This window comes from Tympanuchus pallidicinctus, unplaced genomic scaffold (genome assembly GCF_026119805.1).
Source record: "Tympanuchus pallidicinctus isolate F22 unplaced genomic scaffold, pur_lepc_1.0 scaffold3, whole genome shotgun sequence".
NCBI lineage: Eukaryota > Metazoa > Chordata > Aves > Galliformes > Phasianidae > Tympanuchus > Tympanuchus pallidicinctus.
In genome coordinates, this window is record NW_026294747.1 from 52,104,673 (window position 1) to 52,120,541 (window position 15,869).

Sequence of the window (15,869 nt, forward strand, 5' to 3'; positions counted from 1 at the left end):
ATTTTTGAAGACTGAGCTTACTAACTCACATTTAACCATTGCTAAACAGTACAGTATAAGACAAAGAAAAAAAAAAGCAACAACATGAAAACCAACAACTGGTTCTATAGCAAATGAAGGGTAGAATGCATCTGATATAACACAATGCCTCCATTGAAGTTAGGCACCCTAGAGACCTTTCCTGATGAATAAAAAGAGGCTTCTGTGGGCACAACTCATCTGAACTACTAATTTGACAGTTACTTAAAGGATGAAAGAAATCATGGTCCTGATTGCCTATTTTTCTACATATGCAATGTATCTAGATAACAAGCTCAGATATGGATTAGGGCCAGATGCATCCCACCCAAAGCACATGCACTGCATAAGATTAGCAATTGCCAGGCACCATATTTGTAGAGAGCATTCATATGTCACTGTTACTACACCATAGCCATCCCAATTCAGGAATCCAACAATCAAGAAAGGTATGAAAAGAACAGATATTAAAACTGTACATTGCATTGATAGCAAATTTAACTGCTTGGTCAAAGAGACTTTCTGCTGTCTCTTTTACAAGGTACCAGTAAGACAAACATCTGGAATTGAAGAAGTTAACTTCAGGATCATGCTTTTCAAAGTGCTTTTTTAAAAGATGCAAGAAAGAATAATTACCGTTCGTGAAAAGCCTTTTTCTGTTGGAGACTGTCCAATAGTGATTTCCCTAAGGAACCTGTCATTTGTATCCAGTACTGTGAGGATGAAGAAAGAAAGATGTAAGGAGTCACACTGCATGACCTAAATCACATCTATATACCACCACAAACTCTTGGCTAGATAGGCCATGAACAGGGGATGGCAGCCTGGGACACCATCCTCTCCAGCTGAACTGCAACGATGTTAAGATGCTCACAGTCAGTGCAGACTGCACTGCACCCAGAGGTCTACCTCCCTGTGTGCTCAATAACCACAAATCCAAAACCTCTTTGAAAAAAGGAGCTGCTGGTTTCCAATTTCTTTTTCACCATCATTAGTCAAAATGAAATCAGGAAATTACTATGGAAAAAAGAAATGAAATTATCATTTTGTAAATGAAAGGATAAAACGGTCAGATTCTACTATTTAACGACATTCCCTATAACTCCAAATTACCCTTGAAGCCACAAATGATCATGGCTTAAATTTGCTGGTTTTTTTTGTCTTGTTTTTTTATTTTTTTGTAATGAGCTTCTCGAAAAATTCTAAATACTTCCCATGAGGCAGACTAATTTAGTTCCATTATAAGTTATGAAGCAAGTTTTGGAGAGTAATTTCAGATTGTATTTTCATAAAAAGAAGGAAAAGCAATACTCCTGGGGTCTAAATCACCTTTGCCCCACCCTCCCCATCTGAAATTCCTTTCATGAGTGAATTATTAATTCAGTAAGACCAGAGATTGATCTTACTTCAGGTATTTTTAAACATGTTTTTAAAAAACATTGAGCCTTTTTCTGCTGTCAGTCCCCAAGAGAGCCATTGGGCAGACTAAAATTCAGTTTAATTCCAGAGCAGTAGCCTCTCCTTGCTCACAGCGCCTTCTTAAGTGTGCAGGCAGAAAGACTGTTTGCTACAGTTGCCAAACTGAAAACTCTCTCAGTGACCATCAAAACCACAAGCAGAAACTTGCACCAATTAGTGAGGCCCAGTCTGAACTCTCAAAGATTAAGGTTCAAGTCCTGGTGTCAAACCCTTTAGAAACAGAATCCCATCTGTAGGCACCCATCCCACCGAACACATAGACCAGAACTGCTTTGCTTCCCTTTATCCCAGAAAACTTTGTTCTTTCTGTACTTGCAACTTCATTTGATAAGTTCTGGTGCTGTTTTTTTCTTTTAGCAATACTATAATTCAATGGTTCTTGTACCTCTTTGCCACGTTATGGTGGCTGGATCGATGTCCAATCTCACAAATAAGTTTACTTCCTCCGCTGTCAAGGCTGCAGGATCAGTTTTGCTAATGCCCAATTTCTGTGGGAGGAAAGAATAATAATAATAATTAAAAAGTATCATGAAAAGATTTAGAGAAATGAACCTTCCACTACAACAATTGGCCTTTGGCAGCAGCACCTGAATATTCAGAAATAAGGAGTAAATGCCCTACCAGCATCCTTTCAAGCCCACAGCAACATAAATTGATCCATATCAGTGTAAATCTGGAAGCAGAGCTTGCTGCTTGCCAACTAGCAAATGGCAGTGCAGATAATAGAGCTTGTCAGGGCAGCCTGTCACCTAATTTTGTGCAAGGCATCTACAGAAAACATAAGAAAGAAAGAAAGAAAGCTCTGCAGTTTCTTACATGCCTTGTTCTAATCATTAGTTTCACATGCTTACATCCATTTCTCATTAGTTTGCCTAGGGTCACTGCACACAGCCATACATATTTGAAGACACGGCTCTCAGCACGCTGCTTAAGCAGCACAAAGGAGGAATTAAACAATTTGATCACAAGGCTGTCAGCATCCCAGAAAGCTGATCCTGAACATACTGAGAGGATGGGCAGTTTGCCAAGTTGCTTAATTGAGAGAAGAATTATCTCAAGACTGATACAAGTGCTAGCTTAGAAATGAGGAAAACGATTGAGTTGATTTATGAATGAACAAGCCTTTTTTAATTAACTAGACAGCTAAGTCCTACTTTCTCCAGAAGAACAGCAGGGAAGAAAGAGGTCTGTTCTCTTCCTCTTCAAGTACATCATTAAAAACAAACAAACAAATCCCCACTGTACCATGAAAAAGATCCTCTTTCTCGAGTATTAGCATCCTTACGGTCTACCAAGCCACGTGACAGAGCTACTTTGCTCAGCAGTGAAGCAAGCCATGTATTTTCTAATGGTAGAAAAATTATAGCTAATTAATAAATTAGAGTTTTATCTTCCTAAGTATTCTACTGGTCCTGGCCTCCAAGTGGGCAACTGACAGAGCATGAATACCATTCAAACAGGCTTGTTCCTGGAATAAGCTTAGCAGGTCCAATTTTGTCATTCCAGCCAGAAGGTTAAGCCCAATGCAAAACTACTCTTGTTCCTCATTTTTTAAGAGGCCAGGGACACACAGGTTCACATTCATTACTGAGAACTGAGGAACTGCGACCTGCTCAGGGTCCAACATCCAATGGTAGGTGTACTCATTTAACTGAGATTCTCTTTCCTGAGCCAAGAAGTAAGGGATGTAGGGGATGCACATTTTTTCTTCTGTTTCCTGCTTGCTCAATCTGGATAAGACAAGAAAATCTTTACTTTCTCTTTTTGCTGAATTTTGTAAACTGTCTTTTTGGTGCTGCATTATCTATACGGCTGTCACATGAACAGGAATTATTCATCTTTATCTGTAGCTGACTGTAACGGACAAAGACTAATGCTGGGCTTTTCTGAAACTACATTAAGAACACTAAATTGTCACTATTACAAAGGGCACTAATCTCTCTGCTTCTTCCCACTGTGTTACTCACACAGCATATAACAAGTCAAATCAACGATTCTTCCCCTTGAAGCTTCATCTCATTGTTACCCGTGCTGTAACATGGGCTACCAGACTTTTGCACACTTGATGCAGAAAACAAATGTTATCAGAATGACAATCCAGTTGCTGGTTGGTCTAGAGAGTTTCTTACGTCAGATGATAAGTGATAGGGTGCAAGGAAACAGTCTCAAGCCGAGCTAGGGGAGGTTTAAAATGGCTTTTAGGAAGAATCTCCTTGTGGAAAGGGTGGTTAGGCACTGGAACAGGCTGCCTAGGGAAATGGTGGAATATGCATCCCTAGAGGTATTTAAGAGGTATGCAGACATGGCACTAAGGGACACAGTTTATTGATGGGGCTACTCCATAAGTCAGGCTATGATCCTGAAGGTCTTTTTCAGCCTAGGTGATTCTGTGACCTACAGAGCAACACAAATGTTTTCGTAACCAAACTCAGAATAAATAAAGGCAGAGTAAGTGGAACTGAATCAGAAACCAGTGTGAAACTAGAGAACTTACTTGTAGTCTTCGGATTTGAATCTCTGAGAACTTCCTCACTCCGTTGACAGAAGGCACCAAACGGTTATAGAGGGCCTGGCAGAACAAAATATACCGTTAGTACTGCTGGCACACCCCAAACATCTTGACCAGAATGAGATGGGTCGAAATACACTACAAGAAAGGATCCTACCTGGTCGCTCTGAGTTAGTTCATGGAATATACGTGTGTCCACAGCAGCAGCAACCAGGTTGTTCGCTGCAGTGATAGCATGGATGTCACCAGTGAGGTGAAGGTTAAACTGAAGGACATAGAACACATCGCTTATCTCATCTTGCTGCAATTTTCATATATTTCAATACATCGTAGACAGGTGGAGAGAGACATATTAATAGCAACACTAAAGCGAGTGAGGGTGGAGGGGGAAGAGATTGCTCAGTGCAGCGTGTGGAAGTGAGGAAAGAATTTCTCTAAAACAGAAAAATGCCTCCCCCACATTTATGTCATTTTACAAACTTCCAGAACAGAGCTTCCAAATACGATTTTTTTTTTTTTACACAAGAATCATTCCTTAATATCTGAGAACAACATGGCACGGCATATCTGCATTGCTCCTCCTTCCCCCTCCTTCTGACCCACTCACATCACTTGCACAACAGGCTTCACACATACCTTAGCTAAAGCTCCTGCTGCTCCCACAAACACATCTGAGCTAAATTCAAGCCAGCAACCTTGGGTGGTGCTAGCAATAAAACTGTGGTTGCAAAGAGCTCTGCATAAGCTAACCACTCACACACAGTACCGTAGGCAGGCCTTGCAGACCATATACTACACAGTGACAACGCTAGTAATTTTCTAGGTTCTATCTCGTTAAAAAACGGTTTGAGTGGGTTTGTCTCCGTGAGTTTTCTTCCTGCACTGTAGCTATACTGAAAAAAGATTTTGGATATAGAGTTTATTTGACAAACCTGTATTAGGACAGAGAAGGAAAGGTTGCTGTTAAGATGATTCTTTTTATCTGTAGCAGTGCAGCACAGGAGGAAGATGAAAAATTGACAATAATAAAGTGGTATGACAGAAGACTATGATACCACTGTGTCAGAGCTCTGCTACTGTGGTCTTATAAACCAAACAGCAAAAAAAGCCAGAGTGGAACTAGTCACACAGCAATTATAAATCCTAACCAGGAAACACCAATTTTTCTTATTCTACATATAAGCAATAAGAAGCAATTATTACTACCTCAGCTCTACAGTCATCACTGAAAAATGTCTTACTTGCTAATAGTTTTCTGGGATGAAAGCTGCATGCAGAAACATCTGATATCAAGGTCATTATTGCATCTACTATATCATAAAACATTACTACTTGGAGTCATGCACAATTAAAATACTCCCACAAGACCACAACGTATTTTTGTACCATGTGGTAGAAAGGACTTCTACTTGAAGTCCTTTCTGTGTATCACAGAATCACAGAATGGCCTGGGTTGAAAAGGACCACAATGATCACTTAGTTTCAACCCCCTGCTATGTGCAGGTCACCAACCACCAGAGCAGGCTGCCCAGAGCCACATCCAGCCTGGCCTTGAATGCCTCCAGGGATGGGGCATCCACAACCTCTTTGGGCAGCTTTCAGCCAGTTTATTTCAAGTGTGGGTCTGTCTCCCACTGCTGCACACGCCCCAGTCTTTTATCTTGTCTTACTAACACTCTCAAACAGGAGGAGATTATTGTTACTGTCACATTTATCATTCACACATGCTTTTGGCACATGACTAAATCAATCATCTGCCTCCTTAACATTTTTTCATTTCCCCCATCCCCCATCAAATCTTCTCTGGACTTGCTGCACCAATAGGAACAAACAGCCCTTTTGATCATTTTTGCTTTTCCTCCAAAAACTGTCCTCTGTCAACCAATGGTGCACAAGACAAAGGTAAGATTCTACAGGGAATTACAAGAGAGTTGGGGGATGCACAAGAGCAGGAGCTACATGTGCCTGTCAGTTCCCTGCCCCCAGGGAGGATTTCACTTGTTGCCAAGTCACATGAAAAAAAAGCACTGCAGTGCCATTCACCCACAGCCTCAGGTCTTGGCATTACTGATTTGCATTTTCCCTTTTCCCATTCCATGTCAGTAATCTAAAACACAAGCAGACCAAAATAGCTCACAGAAGAAGTCAACGACCACTCTTGCTGACAGAACTATTTAATATGCTTCCAAAACATATTAAGTCATTATAATCTTAATTTCAGCACTGGGAAAAAGAGGTACAGGATGTACTCTGCTCAAGGGTATGCAGTAATTTGGGGCAGAAGAGAGGAGGGAACAGAGGGACAGGGAATTCTCAGTTCTGTGAAATTCCCTGACCATGCAGACACTCTTCTGAAACAAACAAAGAAGTGCATTTTCCAAAAAAAGCTTTGCTGAAATCAAGCAATCATTCTTGCAATGCTACTCTGGGAAGTATAAAAAAAATATCAAGTTATCTGACTGCAATATTTCTTCAAGGTCTGCAAACTAACTGTGCAATGAGACTTTGTATAAACAATTACCTCTTCCATGGGAACAACTTGAGAATAGCCACCTCCAGCAGCTCCTCCTATGGAAAGACAACAGTCAAAGCATGCAAATAAAGGTCTCTCTAGCTCAGGGTGGTAATATATGTATTCCATTATGACTTTAAGAAGGCAGCTTAGTTAATGTCCCAGCATAGCGCTTGAGAAAACACTGAAGAATTTACCAAGGTTTTTCTTTCTTAAAGAAATGTCATCCTAACTGGGAATTATGTAAAACTACAGTGCAGCATTCAAAGATTTTCATCCTGCTATCTTCCCTTCATTTAGTCAGCTCATACCTTTTATACCAAAAGTTGGCCCCTGAGATGGCTGCCGAACACAAGCAAAGACATTCTGGTGCAGGTGCGCTCCTAAGGCTTGAACAAGACCTATGGTGGTGGTGCTCTTCCCCTCTCCCAGAGGTGTGGGAGTAATCCTGCAGTGAGAAAGTACACCAGATACAATGAAGCTCCTATAGTAGGTAAGCCTCAAAACAGTTGCAGGCATAATACAGGTACCTACTGACTGCAATTAATGCCAGTACTTCACACAGTCTGCTTACCACAAGACAAGCACCACTATCAAAATTTCTCTTCATCCTGACACCATGTAAGCGATGTCTCCTTAGTTAACATAGTACCTACCCAGTAACGACGACGTATTTGCCATCAGGCTGGTTCTTCAGACGTTTCAGAGCTGACAGATGAACCTTGGCTTTAGTTTGGCCATACAGCTCTATCTCGTCAGGGAGAAGGCCAATTTCTTTTGCAACTTGATTAATGGGCTTGGGTATGCATGACTGTGATATTTTGATATCACTGAAAGAAAGAGAGCAAGGGCAATTAGTAAATATTATTGACTCCTCACAAACGCCCTGGTTTTGGCAGCATGAGTCAAAAGTACTTGATCTACGTTCTGAAAGGGAAGTTTCACCCTTTCCTAATAACAAGTCAATTCCATCAATATTGACTACAGCAGAATACAAGTACCTTCAGAGGACAACAACAACAAAATTAAACAAGCAAAATTATACAAAATAATGACTTTCTGTAGATACCACGTAAGGCTCTGCTATCATATTCTCCGTATTTTCAAATCCTTGTGGATTCTACCAACTCCCACTTTAAGGCGCCAGGCTTTTGCCATGTCAGATAGAAAAGTTGCTACATGCTGAGTCAGTAAGTCTCTAGCTCATACAAAATGTCTGTGGAAAACCATATTTATAGCTGAATGTTTTAAGGATTCCCCAAGCCTACGTTCAGCATGTGCCACAGGACCATGATGGTTAGCTCTGCTCACCTGGGAGACCTCAACCAGCTTTCTCTCTACGTCTCTCCAAACTTCAACCCCAGTTACACTCTACATACTTGTTTGCCCTATATTATACAAAACTTGCCAATGGAAGTGAGCATTACAATGCATGAATATCGTCAGTAGCTTCACTGAAAGCATTACCTTGGAACAGGCATCTTTAGGGTAAGTTGGTTGTACTGGATGTTCCATTTTCCAGGCTGGAATTTCTCCAGAAAACGCTGCGCGCTCTCCACTGTACTCTAAATCAAGCATGAAAAGGCATTACAGCAACAACTGCTGTAGGAACCTTGTTGGTTAACAGAGCTTTATATGAGTCTTCCCCTCCTCTTTACCTCAGTTTGGACTAATATAAAGTGCTTTAATTTAGAACTATTGCTAACAATGCAGAATGAGGTTTTGCTTTGAATTTCCTTGAGAGGAATACAGACAGATTTGCCTGGATCTGTAGAGATACTGATAGATAAAAATCCAGTCCTGCAAAACATTTTATTTATATATAAATACTAATATGTGTATATGTTGCAACTTTCACCGTGCTTTTTTTTTTTAGTGCTGTTGGTCAGTACCATCTCTTAAGCAAAATAAACAGAGGGAGCAGCTTTCCTCTGCTAACCTCTGCCTCCTTATCCCCATTACCTTATGGAGAGTTTTAGAATTACATCCAGAGCTTTGTCAAACAAACCAGTTCTCACAGTTTTGAGAATGTACAGTTTAAAAAGAAAAAACAAACAACACACATGCACACACAAAAATCCACAAGGCAGCTGTTCTTCCTAACATTTTCTTCATGTTCACCTTCTTCATCGGTCTGCAAACACTAACTAGGCTTCTAGGAAAGAGCAAGGAGGAAGCACCAACTTCTCTTCCTAGCGTGCTGACAGCCAGCAGCAATATACCCCAAAAGCAAACATAGAGGAGAAGACTTGTGATGGCTCACACTCTGTTCACATACCTGCATTAACATGGCCACAGTCATTGGTCCAACACCACCAGGAACTGGAGTAATATAAGAAGCTTTCTCTTTTGCTGTTGCGTATGCCACATCTCCTACAACTCTTTTTCCACTGGCCTTTGTGCTATCTGGGGATTGAAGGAAAGAATAAGTTACACAGAGAGAACAGCAGTGACTGAAGCTGAAGTCCTTTCCTCTGTTGGAATAACCAAATCAGCAGCTAAGTATACAGGAAGCTGCAAAACAAAACGACACCCTAAGATGAAGCTGTTATCACCATGCTTTACGTCAGGGTTCATACACTACATCTTCCCATTAAGTGCCATTTATTATCAGCCAGACATCAGAGGGTCTCCCTTTTCACAAGATCAAATATTTTCTCAAAGGAATTGAGATTGCCATAAGGCAATCTGAAGACTCCAAAACAGCTGGGGGAAGCAAAGCATACACCAGATCTTACATCTGTGCATACAGAGCACACAAACAGGACATACAGAGATGTCACATTAACCACTCTCTCACAAATCCTGCAGTACTGCTCTGAGACAAAAGTAAACTTTCAGTATTATATGAATCAGTGATCTAGAAGACACTAAAGGAACACAGCTGTTCCAAAAACCAAGATTTACAGTTACTCTGTTCCGTTTTGGAGGAAATCTAGAACTTACTATTGAATAAAATTATCTACCTTTACAGAAACTGAAGACAGAAAGTCTTACTTACTGCCATTTTAACGATGGACTGGTAAATACTACAGTCACAGAGAACAGTCTCATCAAAACCAACCTCACAGGTGACTTAAAAAAGCTCCAGCAGAACAATCTCCTTGCTGGCAGAAACAAATGCTACCACCTGTCGTACTACATGAAATTTAAGGTCACCCATAGGAGACAAAAAGACAAAATGCATTTGTAAACTATGAGAATCATCTAAGGAACTCACCAGTTATGGACACAGTATAACAAAAAAAGCAAGTAAGTTTCTCTTGGAGTAGCAGATACTTACTTTAGGTATCAGGCCTTGAGAAAATGTTTATCAGTGTGAAAAAACGCATGACAGATTTTAATAGTGTTAAATTGAAATATTATCTTGCATACCACAAATGTATGCTCAAGTTATTGATTATGTTCTATTCATGCATACATTTGATGAGGAGGAAGAATGTAAGAGAAAGCAAACTCATTAACAGCTTACTGTGGTAAAATGCAAGAGGGAACAAAAGCAGCTCCTATCCGCAGGGATGTTCAGCAGCACTGTTACTGACGATCAGTTGTTTGGGTGTTCTACTGAAGGTGTGTTTTAAGCAACACTTACTTTCCCTTAAGTTCAAGCTTTGAACTAAGTCACAGCTGTTAACATTGTTTCTACAGCAACTGTCAAGTTTTACTTCCCAAACTGCAGACCAGCCCGGCCTTCTGGCTCAGACAGCAGGATTAATTAAGTTTGCAAAAGGCAAACAGTATGATTACATTTTCTTCCTTGGATTCCAAGCAAGCTTACCAACCACCCCAGTCAGAAAGGTTCCAGACCTCAAAATGAAGAAATCAAGTGATGAAACACATGACTTCAAATACAAACAGCCTGATCTGCTACACAAGACAGACACTGTGATGAGCGCAAGCCAAATAAACCCCAAGTCCGTGCCCCTGCATTCCCACTTTATGCCAAGTGCTGCTGAGAACAACTTAGAGGTTATCCAGTGACTTTTAAAAAATCATTTTGAAGGAAAACCTCACATGCAGTGCTTTCTGCTTCTTCCCATTAATTTTATCTTCTTAACATTCATCGTTCTGGCCTTAAATTACAGAGTTACAGAAAGCATTGGTGACACTGATAACTGTTCCCTGTGCCTGTGTCTTCTTTGGTACAGTAGGTTATCCAGCTAGCTAGAACATACGACGGACAGCATCCAAGGACTTTGAGATCTGAGAGATGAAGGACACACGTACATGTATGTAACAAACAGGCACAATGATCTCTGTCTCTGGGGTGCTGCAGGTCCAATTGCAGAACTAATTTACAATCCTACTTTGCTAAGATCAGAGCTGGGAATATTCACACTGTAAACTTGTACATTATACCAATGTACATGGTATGTGGATAGGATGTCTGACAACAGATTCAATACAATCTGGTTTTATTGGCATGTGGTACCAATTCAATTCCCAGAACTCAGAAACATCATTAGGTCAAGATTCCTCCAGCATCTTTCTGGCTCCTCTTGTGTTTGAAGTGCATGGCACAGAAATCAAAAGAAGCAGGTCCTCTTCTGCTACTCTCACATTCTGCTGTTTAAAGTTCTTATTGGCTAGGGCTGCAAAATCCTGCATCAGAGGAATCCTCTGAATAGGAACACTTCCTCCAACAGGAGTCACAGAGGGACACTTCAAATACCGTGCCGTCTCTGGGAACCTTCTCTGCCTGCAATGCTCTTCATTCCAGTGGCAAAGCAACTCCTACAGGCCTAGAATAAGGCATTCAGAACACCTGCTGAACTAGCAATCACCTGCATCAGTAAGGAGAGAAATACAAATACGATAATGTTTAGAAAAGACACACTTCTCTGTAAAGGTTTCAGGAAGTCTTCTCTCACTCTCTCTCTCTACCGAGAGACCTGGAAGAAATTCTGTTCAACTGTAACACGTAAAATGCAAGGCCCGATGCATCCCACAACTGCACATTCAGAGATTTCTCTTTTCTTCAGCTGCAATCACACACACACCCAGCAGGCACCTAGCTGGGTGCACTTAAAGCTATGGTAAGACATATGTCAACTGTGCTATTTATCTCCCCATTGTTCAAAGCATCATCACTGATAACTCTACGCTGTCAAGCCTTGACCAGTGAGCTTCACACAGTGTCATAAACAAACTGGCATATAACACTGAGTAGGCTGGCAGTATAAGAAACCCAGGCCTCAGTGCAGTGCCAAAGCAAACTGCAAGGAAACAGGGATGTGACCACAGAGATACAGTTCAGATCAAGCCTGAAAAAAAAGTCATCATGTCAGAAATGCAAAGGTACACAATGAGCAGGGTAGTGCCCAGACACCTCTGCTTCACCAATAACAACAGCGACTGCTTCTTGGCAAACTGCCTAACTTTGGGAAGCTTGGCATGAAATATTTCAACAAACAAATAGCAACAGCCGATAGTTGTTTTTTTTTTTTTTTTAAGCTTTAATTACACAGAGGATTAATGGCTTTTAACGCAAATCAACGTCATCTTTGAGGAATAAGACTGTTGAGCAGAAATTTCTTTACATTCCATTAAATGGCAACAAGATGAGTGATTAATTATGAAAACTACCTTCTAAAAACCCTGTGGGTGTAGCAGAGATAGCTGGATGGTGACTAATTTTCCATATCATTGAATATCTGCAATTTGGATTTAAAATGAGGTGAAAACAGAAATTGCCAGACTGCCTGTTCCTCAGCTAAATGAAACCCTACCCCCAATCCATTATGTTCAAGCACTTTGTTCTGTGCCAGAGCCACTGTCACCAATTTTCTTGCAGCACCTGCTTTGTTTCAAGACAACAGTCATTCAAACCTAAGAAGTTAATGTTATGATTCAACAAATCCACAGCTACTTTAAGAGGCTGCTTGCCATTTACGTGTTTCAAACAGAACAGCTTAATGAGATCTAACTGTGCAAATTAACGACAGCAAAGCTGCACGCTCACAAGTGACAACAGCAGCAGGATTTAGCTACATGGATGTGGCAAATTACATACATACTATGTTGTAATACTGCATAGGCCTCCTCTTTTCTCTACAGATAATCAGTCTCACTGGTGGCAGAAACGAAACTATCACTGATCTGCTTCACAACAGTACTTCAAAACCATCTTTGTTTTATTCTTGAATCTTCAGAGGAGTTGCCATCATTACTTAAGACATACTTAGATGAGAAATAAACCCATACGGACTAGAAATACCAAGGAAACTGTATCCATGTACTTACATAGCAACTGCATTTATACACAAATAAATCCCCACTCTTTATACATTACCCACGCACCTGGCACATGGTTAATTCCGCAGTCTATTACAATTGCACCAGGTTTGATCCATTCACCTTTCACCATTTCAGCTTTGCCAGCTGCAACCACCAGGATATCAGCTTTAGCAACCTAAAAATCAAAACATATATCCATATAAACAACTCTATATCACAAACAATAGAAAAAGGCAGAGCTGCTTCAAGAGCAATTTAAATCAGTTTCAGTTGTAGTGAAATTGTGTGCTCACCCACTGCATCTAGAGGACTGAAAGAGCATCATCAGCAATGAAAAGTAGCTAACAGTTCTTGGCAAGGACAAATTCCCACAGCCAGAAATTGCAGCCTATTTTCAGGCTCCTACCCTGAACTGTTGCTAGTCTACACATCACAACCTCCTTTGAACTCTTCCATGATTCCCAAATGCATGATAAACTGTACTTTTAGATGAAAGCCTTCTGCATACTCTGATCTTCTTTCCTTCCAATATCCCTGCATATTAAGCTGCATATTATCTACTTCTCACTACTGGAAATACACCCAGAACTCATCAGACAGCTGACAAGAACAACCCCTACACAGAACAGGAAGCTGCACTTCATTTGTGGCAGCATTGTTGTGGTTTTCATATCCAGGACTGTGTAACATGCAAGACCTGGGGAAGCTGATTGTAATTCGGCACCAGTATTTGTTCAGACGGTAATCAGCAAATATGACAGATCTGGTCACAAAGTTCCTACCACAACCTTGGACAAAAGCTCCTTGCTACTTCCCCTGAAGCTTCATTTGTATCAATAGGAAGCTGCTATCCCCTTTATTTGTATCTTAGACAGTGTTTCTGATCTTGCATTTGAGTTATAGTCAAGTACACCTACCCCCTTTCCAGCTTTGATACTTGCCTATAAATCCTGGCAGTGTTGATTGCTCAACAAAATTCAAGTAGGTGGCAGCACAGCAACACACTATTTCTGTCACTCTTACTGCTAAAGAAGAAAATGGTGCAAACTCCCAGTCATAGAAAACAGAGTAGAAAAAAAACATGGGGAAGGAATTTGGTCTAGCATTTCCTAGCCATGAAAGTAGAAGATCACTTGGATTTTTTAGGGAAAAAACAAACAAACAAAAACATACGCTGTCTTGCAGGCCACTGCTTGGAGATTAGGAGGGAACGATTGAATTCCCAGTGCTTGCCCAAATAAAAATAATTGTAATTTTACTGTTATAGTTGCAACCCCCTAAGGAAGGGCCTTCAACAGCAGTAGATTCGTGCAACCATTCAATGAACAATACTGGAAAATTATTTCAGATGAAAAACAATCCAGACCCACTGACTTAGACCACATCAGGCAAAAACATGCAGCTGGCAGCATTGGCTTGCAGTACATAACTACAGCCTTATAAGCCCATCCCTTCCCTTACCTCCTCAGCCAGAGTTGAGGTCTTTGAATGGCAAGTGGTTACTGTTGCATGATTCCAGAGCAGCAGGTCATGCATAGGAGCACCAACAATCTTACTGCGACCAACCACTACAGCTCTTTTCCCTGTAACCTGGATGCCTGGACCACAGGAAGGTAGGAAAAAATAAAATGTCATTCTGCATTCCATTCCATTCCAGTAGCTCTAGAATATATTGGTCAGTATGTGTCTCAATCTTTCAGGATACTACTTATCTTTTGGGTTTTGCATTGCTTTAAACTAGCTGTTTTCCTATTTGAAAAGGCAGAGATGAAACATGGCAATTCAACAAAAGTTTCTGCATGAGAGACAGTCTTGCAGCATAATTTCTCCTCTCATTGAAGACTATTGCATTCATGAATAATGAAAAACTCCTTACCTGTCTGCCTGATAAGTTCCATGCATCCTTTTGGAGTACAGGGAATAAAGCAGTCTCCAAGGTCTCCTCTAGACAGTTTCCCAGCATTGATGCTACTTAAGCTGTATTTTGAAAGAATAAAAAGGCCAAGTAAGTTCCCAGTCTCATCTCAGAATTACCTGTTAATAGGGAAGGGGAGGGAAGAAAAAAAAAAAGGAAAAAAAAAAAAGGTTTAATTCTGGAGTAGCCGTGATGTTCTCCAGGGCTGATGTCAGCTTACCCATCTACATCCTTCTCAGGTGCAACAGCATTGGTTATTTTTTCAGTATTGATAGGTTTATCAGAGTCAAGGGGCAGCTGCACTATAAAGCCATGAACAGCAGGGTCTCCATTCAAAGATGAGATGCACTTGAGGACCTACAAGCAAAGTCCAAAAACCCAGTGGCTGATAAACTGAAGCAAGATTAATAGAAGGTAAAAACAACACAACACAACCCTATGTGGATTAAAAGACAGAACACACTTTTTTTTTCCACCCAAAACATATGAATGACTCACATTTTTTATTCTGAAAAACACATCTGCTAAAGTTTCTAAATTTTATGTAGTTGTGCTTTAGCTTTCTTAAAAAAAAAAACAAACACAAAAAACAACAAAACAAATAACCATCAGTTCCTGTTCTTCTTTCATGAGTCAGTATCTGCAGACAAGCAGTCCTTCCCTCCCTTTTTACAAAAAAAAAAGATAACTTTACACCCTTAGCTTGAAATTGAAATTACATGATTTTTCTTTAACAACTGCATTACTTACCTCAGCTTCTGTTGCTGTGTTTGGCAGTTTTATGTGATTGGCACTGATCCCAATCTGCAAATGAGAATACCCAGAAATTATCCCATTTCTGAAATGATACCAGCGATTGATCTGCCTTTTCTTTCAGTCAAGCTCACCCTCATCTACATTTTGTCACATTTTCTAGTTCTCTCCCCTATTTCTGTTGCTACAGTCCTTTTATTTGGAAATGTCATCAGTGAAGACAATAAAAGATAAGTAGCTTGCCTACTTATATTGGCCCATTTTTCAACTGTCCCATTCACCTTTTGGCATGAACAACTGCATCTTGGCTTGACAGCATATTGCTCTAAGTTGCCAGCATAGATGCCAGCTGTCACCTAGGACAACAGGGACTCGTTAGATACCCAGCCCTGCTGTAGCATGCAATGGACCTCTTGGTGACAGATGTAAGGCAACTGCAGCTATGT

General features: G+C 40.5%; 1 protein-coding gene across 3 annotated transcripts in view; it reads right to left on the reverse strand.

The window, feature by feature from the left end:
- The window catches only part of MTHFD1 (methylenetetrahydrofolate dehydrogenase, cyclohydrolase and formyltetrahydrofolate synthetase 1), a 37,441-nt gene that overhangs the window by 12,756 nt on the left and 8,816 nt on the right, over positions 1-15,869 (reverse strand). For all 3 annotated transcript variants that reach the window (XM_052695582.1, XM_052695584.1, XM_052695583.1), the window contains exons 4-17: positions 15,421-15,474; positions 14,891-15,027; positions 14,632-14,732; positions 14,217-14,353; positions 12,819-12,930; positions 8,797-8,924; positions 7,986-8,083; positions 7,175-7,348; positions 6,830-6,966; positions 6,528-6,574; positions 4,164-4,271; positions 3,992-4,066; positions 1,883-1,985; positions 655-731 (exon numbers count right to left, since the gene is read on the reverse strand). In XM_052695582.1, coding sequence (XP_052551542.1) covers positions 655-731; positions 1,883-1,985; positions 3,992-4,066; positions 4,164-4,271; positions 6,528-6,574; positions 6,830-6,966; positions 7,175-7,348; positions 7,986-8,083; positions 8,797-8,924; positions 12,819-12,930; positions 14,217-14,353; positions 14,632-14,732; positions 14,891-15,027; positions 15,421-15,474 — 1,488 coding nt within the window. The remainder of the gene's footprint in view (positions 1-654; positions 732-1,882; positions 1,986-3,991; positions 4,067-4,163; positions 4,272-6,527; positions 6,575-6,829; positions 6,967-7,174; positions 7,349-7,985; positions 8,084-8,796; positions 8,925-12,818; positions 12,931-14,216; positions 14,354-14,631; positions 14,733-14,890; positions 15,028-15,420; positions 15,475-15,869) is intronic.